Source organism: Pelodiscus sinensis, chromosome 2 (genome assembly GCF_052426305.1).
Source record: "Pelodiscus sinensis isolate ZL-2025 chromosome 2, ASM5242630v1, whole genome shotgun sequence".
Lineage (NCBI taxonomy): Eukaryota > Metazoa > Chordata > Testudines > Trionychidae > Pelodiscus > Pelodiscus sinensis.
Window position 1 is genome coordinate 153341685 of NC_143053.1, and position 12122 is coordinate 153353806.

The 12122-nt window shown below is 43.7% G+C and overlaps 1 protein-coding gene across 3 annotated transcripts in view; it reads right to left on the bottom strand.

The window, feature by feature from the left end:
- The window catches only part of PLEKHG4B (pleckstrin homology and RhoGEF domain containing G4B), a 132157-nt gene that overhangs the window by 88623 nt on the left and 31412 nt on the right, over positions 1–12122 (bottom strand). For all 3 annotated transcript variants that reach the window (XM_089776490.1, XM_089776488.1, XM_089776487.1), the window contains exon 2: positions 835–1032. In XM_089776490.1, coding sequence (XP_089632616.1) covers positions 835–1032 — 198 coding nt within the window. The remainder of the gene's footprint in view (positions 1–834; positions 1033–12122) is intronic.

Consider the following 12122-nt stretch of genomic DNA (forward strand, 5'->3'; position numbering starts at 1 on the left):
CTTCAGTGATATGTTGCCCTGACTGAGAAGAGTAAAGACACTCCCCCCCACATTCCCCTTGCACACCAGAGCCTGGGGGGGGTCCAGCCTAGTAGATTTTGTGCACTCCAGCTCCGTGATAAAGCAGCAGGTGGGCTGGAGTGCCAGCATAAGCTCCTCAATGCAGGGTGCCATGAGCCTAAAGGGCTGGATCCAGGCAAGCCAGAAGCCGCATCCAGCCCCCGGGCCTGAGGTTCCCCACTCCTGCCTGAAAGGCTAACAAATTTATTTGGGCACCCACGAAAGCTTATGCCCAAATAAATCTGTCTTTAAGGTGCCACAGGACTCCTTTTTGTTTTTATAGTTACAGATTAACACGGCTACCCTCTGAGGCTTCTTTGCTATAGTATCTGCTCCCTTAAAAAAAAAAAAAAAAAAAAAAAAAGAAGATACCTTCCAGACACACACATTTTTTGTTATTGCAAGTATTTGATCTTGGTTCTCTATCATTTCTGAGCCTGCACTGGAGTATTTAAAATTATCAGCGGTTAAAAAGAACACCATGTTTTCTTTCCAAAATTTTGCTATCAACAACTTCTGTAGATTGCAACTAGTTTCCTGTTCATGTTTCACAAGTTAACTTCTTTTTCAGACACAGTTTTAAAAAGACTGGTAAATAATTCTCTTTCACCGTTCTCCTTGGTACCTTCACAATTTGCATTGTTCCATGATTATCCAAAATTTTATTTGCTAGACTTAAAGAGCTCTCTAGTTCAGAGATTAAATTCCATCTTATCTTTTTTCCCAAGTTAGGAACAAAGGGGGCCTCTGTTTTGCCAGAGCAGCTATACTTACACAGGTTTCTTGCTGAATCCACTGTAAGACTCTCTTGGCAGGGACAAGAAAATCAATTAGGCACCTGAGGCCATCTCCTCGATACAGCTTTTCAACTATGCTGAAAAGTTGCCACAGGACAGTGGCAGCTGTGGCCTCGAAAGGAGGGTATAATGCAGAGAGTGTGTTCTGGATGCAGGTGTCAAGGGACTCAGAGTCCTGGAATAAAAAGCAAAATGACAGCAACTTGTGAGAATCGCACATCTAACTGTAAACAAAACACTTTAAAACTTCCATCTATTTATTTCATGGCATACACACTGGTGTTTTAGCCATTCTTAAAATCATAGTCCAAACTTCGGTAATTTGAACTCCATTCAGCTCTGTTTAAACTACAATGAAATTCAACTTTTCTTAGAATCAGATTTAATTGAAACATCTTCATATAACAAATTCAGCCATTCATCCAAAACCTGAAATGTTGGCACACTAAGCAGCAGACAAAGTATATTTCTTACTGATTCTATGAGCTATAGTCTCTATCCTGAAATCATGTTTTGCAAAACCTCGCGGTTAGGCTCGGAACCACATTTTTTTAAACCTATTTATGGTAAATAGAATGGATAACAACATCCATAAAGTGACATACACATGTCACATATATCACAGAGAGAGAGAGAGATCATGACATTACATTTAAAATGAACAAAGCTGAAACATGACTGTATGTTTATATCATAGTATAAACACTATGACAGCAACTCTCTAATAGTTCTCTGTGGAATGGTTGGATGTAGTGAAAGAATGCTTTTCTTTTAAGAATCTCAGTACATATACAAGAATGTCCTTTTTAAGGTACAAAATTTCTTGGGGAAATAGCTCACCTACCATTTCTGGTGGAAATAATGAAGCCTGGATTCAAACAAAGATTCAGTTTCAAAAGGGGGCACCCACAATGAAAATACAGCTGGGGGAAGACAACTGTCCTCTTTTGGAGTTGCAGACAGATCGATAGATGAGGCCTCTCAATCCCACAGTTTCTTCTGTTATCGGACTGGCAAGGAGACCCCACTCCCATGTTGGGGTAACAGGAAGACAGCATTTTCACCCTATGTCCTGCCCTGGTTTGGGGAGTCTTTCCCAGCTTTTGGGAGTGCAGCTAATGAGCTGTGGTACAAGCACGGACTACTGCTGCTGAGGAAGGCCTCAGTTCTTATGTGCTACAAGCACAGAACCTGTCCAGATTGTGGGACTCCATATGGGTTGCTGAACATGCCTGGCAGTGCAATGTTCCTCTAGCTTGGGTGGAAGGGAGTTTCTTTAAATGGTATTTTTAATCCTTGCCTGGCTGCTTTTCTAACCACAACTCCACCAGTTTGTTCTCCTAAATTTTGCCCCTTTGCCTAGCTTCAGCTAACACTGACAAATTTCTGCAGCACTTTTGGCCCTATCGTAATCCTGATAAGCCAATGCCTTTGTACACAGACAGATTCGAACCCTATTCTGCTTGAGTTGGTGCACATTTTCCCACGTGGCAATATTGTTCTGAAAACAGGATTTTGTCCTGTGCAATGAAGCTTTACCGTGGAGAATTCTTGACAATACAGCCCACAGAAACTAGAAAATTGGTACGTAGGTATGAAAAACCTTGACATTAAGGAGAAATATGTAGATGACTCCCACATTTTTGCATAAATAATTAGTGTAGACAATATAGATGATTTTTTGCTATAAAATGAACTACTGCTAGAATGAACAATTCTACAGTGAGCATATTTGCATGTACAAAACGTATACGTCCATATACAAAAAGTTAAATATTACCTATGGATTCAGAAGGGACCCCATAGTCAAAAATGAAAGCTAATTCCAAGCCCAAATTTAGACTACTGCTTTCTCCAAAAATCTTTTGTCATGATATTTCTCATGCTTAGTCTCAGCAGTGTGGACTAAGGATGTAAGCAAGTACCTGAGTTGACTATTCGACTACTTGTTCCCCCACACCTTGCTGCCTCTGTATCAGAGGCAGCAAGCGGGAGAAGCAGGAACCATCTCCATTGTGCCACTTGCCCCACCCTGCGCTGCTGTGTCTATCAGAAGCAACATTGCAGGGTGGGGCAAGAGAGGCTGCCACGAAGCATCTTCTGCCCACAGTGGCTGGGGCTGGCCATGAACAGGGGCAGCTGCAGGAGCAGCCTCTGCCCACAGCCAGCCATCTGCCATGGACAGACATTGCTCCAGCAGCAGCCCCGTCCACTTGGGGACTCTGCTCCCTGCTGGGACGCTCCCCTGGACAGGGGCTGCTGCACCTGGTGCAAGCCTGGCTTGGGGAAGCCCAGCTCAGTCATGGCTCATGCTCAGTGTGGGACCTACCCCCACTGTGACGCTGGATTTTAAATGTAATAGGAGCTGGGCTGCCTGCGCGCCCAGCTGTTATTACATTTCATCTGCAGAGGGGCAGCAGCCTTCCTTTATTGATTAATCATGTACTCAATAAAAATGTTATCAACTACATAATTAGTGGATTACACGCCTCTTAACATCCTTAGTGTGGATTTTTATTTGCTATTTAAGGTATGCATTATATTAATTTTGAATATCAGAAATGGGTTCAACAAGACATTCTTTTATATGAGGTTTTGAGAAACAACTACTCTTTCTTCCTGGAGAAAGAGTTCTGTTTGAAACATTTCTAGATCATCTCAAAAACTGGAAATAAACTCACTGAATAAACTTGGACTACAATGATCTGAACATGAAGGAAATGTATGAAAGCTGAGGGGTACTGAATATATTTGCACTTGTTTAATACTGCTCACCAAAGTGAGCTTATTTTTACAGCTGGGAATTTGGAGCCTAATAACACATTTGTAACCACAGCTTTTGCATTCCGTGATTCTTCAGCAGCAGAATTTGCCTTGGTATCCTGCCTGGAATACAGAGTTGTGTTTCAGAATCAAAACAGTCTACAATAAAAGTCACATTTCTAGCTGATTTGGTAATAAAAGCAACAGTGTAAACTGCGGCAATGTTTTTCTGAGTTTTCACTCTGAAGCAATAGCTCAGTGTGCCATGAACTGCATTTGTTCAGCTTGGTGCATTATAGGTCAATGATGTTGAAGATTTCACTACTAATCATTTTTGAGGAAAGAGTGTCAACTTGTTAACCTTTCCACTCAAATCCTCTGCAAGTACCTTATCTGTTATGCCATCACTGGGAGCACACCTAGAGGCATGGTGTCTCAGACAACTGTTGTGACAGCCCTTAGAAGATGCCCTGCTGTGCCCTTACACAACAGAGTGCAAGGACCACAACTATGGTTGGCTCCTGGAGAGAGGGAGAAAAGTAGAAAAAAGGTTCATCCACCCACACAAAAAACTGTTTGGCATATGAGGATGTGTGACAGGCAGAGGGTGGGTGAAGGAATATGTCCATGTCAAACTGTGAATTCCATGTTATGAATGTCATGGTGTATTTCAACCTCCATTTTGAATGTAACATTCAATATTGCTGTAGAGCTCCTATTTTATAGCAAGGGCTTGATACCTACTGGTCTACCAAGCTAGAATATTCAGGGCTATGAAAAATGCATGTGCAATGTAGTTAGATTGACCTATCCTCGCCCCCGTAAATGAAACTGAATTCTTCTGTCAACTTGGTGACCACCTCTCGAAGAGGTGGGTTTACCACAGTGATGGAAAAACCCCTTCAGATGCTATAAATAAGTGTCTATGCTACAGCGCTGTAACTGCAGGGCTGAGTTGTGCCACTGTAGTATAGGTGCCATATACATATCGGCTACGTCTACACTGGCATGATTTTCCGGAAATGCTTTTAATGGAAAAGTTTTCCATTAAAAGCATTTTCGGAAAAACGTGTCTAGATTGGCAGGACACTTTTCCACAAAAGCGCTTTTTGCGGAAAAGTGTCCGTGGCCAATCTAGATGCGCTTTTCCACAAAAAAGCCCCGATCGCCATTTTCGCAATCTGGGCTTTTTTGCGGAAAACAAATCTCTGCTGTCTACACTGGCCCTTTTGCGCAAAAGTTTTTCGGAAAAAGACTTTTGCCCGAATGGGAGCAGCATAGTATTTCCGCAAAAGCACTGACAATCTTACATGAATCGTCAGTGCTTTTGCGGAAATTCAAGCGACCAGTGTAGACAGCTGGCAAGTTTTTCCACAAAAGCAGATGATTTTGCGGAAAAACTTGCCAGTCTAGACACAGCCATCCACTGGAGGGGCTATTTCTGGAAAGTTACTATGGAGGAATTGAGGGCTCTCAATACTGAATGGCTCTAACCTAAGAGAATAATAGATATGCTATGAGGAAGTCCATCGACTTTGAAAAAACCTCTACCCAGAAGTCAAAGGTATGCTGAAGCCTGTAAATCTCCCCACAGATCCCATGGACAGAATAGAGGACACACAGGGCTGGCCTGAGCCATTTGTGTGCCCCGGGCCCCAGGAGTGCGGCACTACCCCCGACCCCTCGGCCCATGTGTGGCCCCAGCCCCGGGTGCCCGGCGCATGCGCGGCAGCCCCCTACAATGGGGCGCCCTGGGCGGTAACCCGGTCAGCCCGTAGCTTGGGCCGGCTCTGAGGACACAGGATGTTTTAAAAGAGGACAGCATGTTTGTTGGTGACTTAAAAGTTTGTCTGTACTACAAAATTTGGTCAACTTAATGTAGATCAGCCTACAGCTACTGTAGTAATTCAATCAGTGGTTGGCATGCCCTCCTTCTGCCAATAATGCATGCCCTCATCAGCAGCACTTGCACCAATCGACCTGGGGCATTCTGGAACGCTGATAGCTCCATGGAACACACAGATGAACCTCCCACCCACTATGGACCAACAGCTAGAGCTGTGAACCCAAGATGGGGCTTAGTTTCACAGTATGGAGACAGTCTTGTGAGTTTCACTGCTGCTTCTGGCTCAGAGCAGCAGCACACAACTGAATCCAGGAAACTGACAAGAAAGCCAATTTCACTGTTGATAGGTTCAGTGCTGTCATATTGAGCCCTGCATCAGGCTCTCAGCTGAGGGGAAAGGGGCAGCTGCGAGTCTACTGATGAGCTCAATTCTCGGCATGTAGCCTAAGAGCCATGAAAATGACACTCTTGTCAGTTTCATGGATCCAGCTATGAGCTCCCTGCAACTTCACTGATCCACTGCTCTGAGCCAGAGGCAGCTGTGAAACCAACAAGAATGACACGCAATAGCCAATGTAAGTAATGCAGTATCTAGATGGACTCGGTCACCCTAACTATATCAACCTAAGTGCTGTGCCTGCCATGGCGGTGGGGTTGTGTCGGCAGAGTAGGTCACTTACTTCGGTGGAAGCAGCATTTTTGTGTAAATGCTGATATAATTAGGTCAACATAAGCTGCCTTACAGTGATATGACTCTGTAGGATAGACCAAGTCTTATCCACACACCTGTGTCATCGAGTGACACCCTTTGGGACCATGGAGTCCCATGAAGCACTGTAGCCTGGGGGTTCAGCCCTCATCAGTCCAGCACACCTGCACACAACCAGGCAGAATTCTGGCACAATCTCAATGGGGAAGCTATTATCAAGATCGTGTAATGCATATAGTCCCTGACAAAGCACTTTTCAAAGTGTTTAATAATTATATTCTGGCGCAGCAACACAGCCAACAAAGGAGACCGCACACGTTCAACAACTCATCAATCACCTTAAGCATGAGAACACTCTTTGTTTAGAAAGACCATTTGGCCAAGACTCCGTGTTACCCTTTTTAAAGAAGTATCGACATTTCAAACATCCAACTCAAGATGGTGCGAAAATAGTTTGATGTAATTCTCTTTCTGCTTCTCATTTCAATTCAACGAGACTTTACAGGCCAACAATACAATGCCACTGTTGCTGCTGTGGGATCAGCACTCAACAGCTATGAACCCAAGTCCTGGTGAGAATTTGAAGCTACAGGCTTTATATTTGGGAGCAACAGCAGCCCTGGATTTAGTGTTATACAATGTATATTGCAGCTTAACCCATATAGTTAAAAAAAAAAAAAAAGGTAATTTCCATAGTTGAAAGGCAAATGAAAGCGTATCAGCAGTTCCAGATTTCCTACTCTGGTGAGTGTTCTGCCTACCAACCAACCATTCTGTCCTGTAACCACCCTGAGACTGCTAACATCCCAGTTTGGATCAGTTGCCGTTTATTTTAAAAACCAGATCAGAGCAATACCAAAAAGGCTGAGCAAATACCAGTTAGGGTAAATAAAGGTGTTAATTATGAACAGGTAACTATATGTTTTACAATGTAACACCGTGCCATAATTGGGTAGAATTACAGCAGGTGCCCTGGTACTTTAAAACAGTTCTTAACTCCATTATCTCATTTTTTTCAGTCACCAGTCTAGTCCAATGAAGGTAAGAGAAATGGAAAGAGGACACAGCGGAAAAAAAAGGAATATGAAGACTGAAACACAATCAACTGGCATAGAAGGAAAATAAAATTATTTGTTTTGTTTTTATTCTGTTAGAGACAAAAAAAATCTCTATTAAAGGGTACAAAGACTCGGGCTTCTTACTAGATTGCAAAACTCTCATGTAGGCCGGAGTCTAATCACATACCAAACACAATAAAATGAGATGATACTGTAAGAGTCTGGAAAATGTTTAAAGTTCTACATGTCCATATAATCCTTATCAATACACACAGAGTAGTGTACTGTTACTGGCACTACTGCACACTACTGAGAAACAATAAATCTCACCTTCCCAAAAAGGTTTGCATATTATAACCATGCAAATTGCTAACAAACTCAAAAGAGCACTTTTTTAATCCCTGTGTTTGTGTGTAGTTTACATTGTTGCAATCTGTTCAGACACAGCTAATTAGTTTACCTGTTTTATCTGAGCTGTGTACCGGATGTGCAGTAGCACACCCTGCAATATAAGAGCCCGAGAGAGTAGTTTAACACATTACTGAGGAATGTGCTCAGACGGTAAAGCATTTCATAAAACTGGTTAACTCAGTGAGAATCAACCTCTGCTCTCAAGCCACATACACTTCTGAGGGCTATTAACCTAGCTGGTGCTTTCTTGGCTTCCTTTGCAAGGATCAGGCACAGCGAGTAGAGATCATTGCACCTGGAGAGATGCTTTGTTAGCAGGTGCCAATCCTTCTGAGAGATGCTAAATGAGACCTGCTGATTCACTTTTACATTTGGTTTTACTGTTCTTTGAGAAGAAGGTAGGGATGTAAGCGACTAGTCGAGTCACTACTCGACTACTCACTCTATGCCCTCCCACAGTGCCTCTGTATCAGAGGCAACAAAGTGTGGGGAGAAACAGGAGCCAGTGCTGGGGGGAGCCAGCTTAAAAACTGATTCTCCCAGCACCATCTCCACAGTACGGGGGAGGGGGAGCAAGGGAGGTAGAGGCACAGCAGTCCGGGACCTGGCATGAGCTGGGACTGCTTGAGTTTATATTGTTTATTTTGCATTAATTTGTAAATAAAGCCATGCCCTAGGAAAGGGGGTGAGCATGTGAACTTTATTTTAGTGCCAACTGAGAAAGCCACCTGTAGGCGTATGGCTGCAGGAACTGTCTATACCATATCATACATGCTACACAATGCAGTAAATGCTGGGCAACTGGACTGCGGATGTGGGGACCATCGAAGCACTCTGTTCTCCCCATGGAGTTATCAGTGTCTCTCCTCTTTCAGAGCAAGAGAAATGAGTCTCTCTTGGTACCAAAAAGGCAGCCCCGAGAAATGCAGAAGAGGAAGACCATGATTCAAAATGTATTCTAACTTAGCATCTCCAGTCACCTGAAAGAAGATGTGTGCTGCACTCTAGGGAGCATTCATCTTCTTCTTCCGTCTTTCTTTCTATATATTTTAGAAATCTGCCTCCATCTAGCTGTCTGGAGTCTCTTTGTTCAAGAATGTCTCCTATAAACGGTAAGAGCGAGGACCACCAAATTTGGTATTAAGATTCCTCCTCTCCTAACTTAGAGCAAGGTCAGAATTTGGTTGTGCCAAGATATTGGGATGTGCCTGGAATTGGAATGTTTTCTCATAACATGGAAAGGAAAGAGTGTGGTACAAGGGAGTTACACTACAGAATGACCACAGGGGGGCAAAAAGGGGCCAGAGATAAGGACAGAGACAGCTATAATCCCATTGGGCCAGCAGGGGGCAAGGATGGACAAAGGGACAGCTATCTACTCTATATTTCAGAGAGTATGTCTGTTTGTATGTCTGTCTGTTTTCCATACAGGGGACATTTCCCTCCTCTGGCTGTGCCCACTGCAGTGGCCATGGACAAGCACTTTTTACCTGGCCACAAGACTTGTCATATAAAAAATAATTAAACTAATAAATGAAGAAGAAATATCCCAGTGGCCCAGTAAGAAAATCATGATTAGGGGAAAAGTTCAGCAGTATTTTTGGTTGGATAAATGAATACAATAGGTCACTTTAAAGGCTGTATAGGTACTATGGTTTTATATTAACTTTTCTCTTCAGTTTATTCTACAAATGTTTAAACAGCAACACTTGAACTGAGTTTGATTAAAACAGAGCATATTGCTGTTAACATCCCAGAAGCAGCATTAGCTCATTTTAAAGCCTGGGAATTCTCCCCAGCCCTTCCTTCTTATCCCTTCAGAGATGTCAGTATGTAAACAAGAGAACAACAGCATGGCTAATCGACTGTTGTGAAGACCAAGGAATGCATCAGTTGAAAGAGAATAAAGCCCCCCCCCCCCTTATACAGCCCATGTGGGACAGCTAATGTGCATCAAACACCATCTAGTTGTGTTTGTACAGCTTTAGGCTTAGGTGAAGAACAAATGGAGGAACGCCTACTTAAACTGAAATAAGAGCTGTTGCAGACTCAGAAGAACTGAAATGAATCCTAAAGCTGATGGTGAGGAAACTCTTATTATACAAATAAAAATAAGAAAGCAATAGCTGAAGTTGTAGCTTCCAGAGCCAGGCAGGAGGATCACACACTTTGCATGGTATCCTTACAATTCACAGCTCCCACTCTGTTGTGCTTTATCTTCGATGTGGAGGTACTGCCTACTAAGACTAATGATTCTAATAGGCTACAGTCCAAGGACCTGTTTCTTCACTGTGCTACACTTGTTACAATCGTTTTCCACCACCTAAATGCACTGGTGGCAAGAGAGTTGGGCAGCTCTAGAAATGGTGTAGCGCAGTGTAGAATCAGGCCCCATATCTTTTCCTTTCTAATGACATGGTGAATGTCTCGGTGTTTTGTTTTCATCTCCTGTGAATTCAACTAATAAGCAATTTCTAGTCATCCAGCAAAGAAGATACAAACAATTACTGTTCTTGTGTAGAATAGTGATAGAAATGTAGCCGTGTTAGTCTGGTGTAGCTAGACTACACCAAGGACATTGTGATTTGTCCTTTTCATATGTGTTCAATTTTTTTAAATTGTATCCTTTGGTATATATGGTTGTGACTATTTTCTTCCACTATTTGATCTGAGGAAGTGGGTCTGGCCCACGAAAGCTCATCATCTAATAAACCATCTTGTTAGTCTTTAAAGTGCTACATAGTCCTGTATTTTGTTCCTGTGTGTTTGTTTGCATACAAATGTATACATTCATATGCAAATTAGAAGCAAGCACATGACAAGTTGGCAAAGTGAAACCAAACTTTCAGTGGCTTAGAGTTTAACACTCGGCGCTTATCTCCACTATGCTGGCTATTGATGCTGAAGCGATCTATCTGCCAGCCATTGATTTATTGTGTCTGCTTAGACACCTCTGCATACATGGCATCTGCTTAGACACGATAAATCGATCTCCGAGCACTCTCCCATTGATGCTAGCACTCCACAGGACGAGAAGAGAGCTGGGTTGCCAGGAAAGCAGCCCCCCGCCAGCCTTGCCACACTCAAGATGGTGTGGTAAAGATGCCAATTTCAACTACACTATTTGGTGTAGAGCCATAGATGAAGTCATGTAGATTAGATTGATGGTGAGGGTTAGTGGCCTCTATGATTAAAACCTAATCACCTGGGCTACATCTATAAAATGTAGGCTTTCTTGTGCAAAAACTTGCAGAGCATCTACACTGCACGTGTGTTCTTGCGCAAGTAAATTTACAGTAAGGTGTCGGAATAGAGGGCGCTTTGTGCAAGAGTTATTCCTCTCCCCACGAGGAATAAGCCCTCTTGTGCAAGAAGGCAGTATGGACAGGCAACAGGGGTTTCTTGCATAAGAAACCCCATTGGCTAAAATGGCCATCATTGGCTAAAATGGCCATCAGAGCTTTCTTGCGCAATAGAGCATCCACACTACCATGGACACTCTTGCGCAAAAACACATGGCAGTGTGGACACACTCTTGCGCAAGATCTTTTGTGTAAGAACTCTTTGTGCAAAACAGTTCTTACGCAAAAAGCCTGCAGTGTAGACGTAGCCCTGGTGTATTATGCTTGTCCTGTTTCTGACTTTAAATTGCTATAGCTAAAGCTACATTTTAGTCATAAATACTTTAGTAAAAAGTCAAGAACAGGTCACAGGCAGTAAACAAAAACTCATGGCCTGTGAATGACTGTCCATGATTTGTACTAATATACCCCTAAATGAAACTTGGGTGTTGGATCGGGGTGGCCCAGACCCCACCACTGCTTCTGTAGATGGGTGACTGGAAGAGCTGGCAGACTCCTACTTGGCTCCACATTGCTCCCCGGAAGCAGCAATATGTTCTTCGGCTTCTAGGTGGAGGCACAGCTGGGGGAGGGGGAAAGGCGCTCTGCACCCAACAGCTCCCTTTGGCTAGAAACCACAGCCCCAAAGGCTGCTGTGAGGGGCAGTGTCTTTGTCTGGAGGAGCACACAACACCCAACTGCATCTCTACTTAGGTGGGGAGGGACATGTTGCTGCTTCTGGAGAGCTGCTTGAGGTGAGTGCTGCCCTGAAACCTCACCTCCTCCCATGCCCCCACCCTCTGCCTGAAGACCCGAGCCCCCCTCGGACAACCCAACTCCTGCTGCTGAGGGAGGAAAGGATGGTGGCCTAAGACTGCTCCAGCAGGAGCCAGTGCAGCTGGCCCACAGACTGCCCAACCTGCTCAGGTGGCCCCCAGGCTCACTGCACTGGCTGCTGCAGAAGTCACACGTGACCCACATGACAGACCTGCAGTCTCAATTATAGGTGAGGCTTACTGCAATCACGGCTTATAAACTAGAAGAAAACTATGATCACCAAGAGGCCTTCCTTGGCCAACATTGGCAATGATTCAGTAGTTCATATAAATTTCCCCCTTCCTGGTGAAAAGTGCTTCT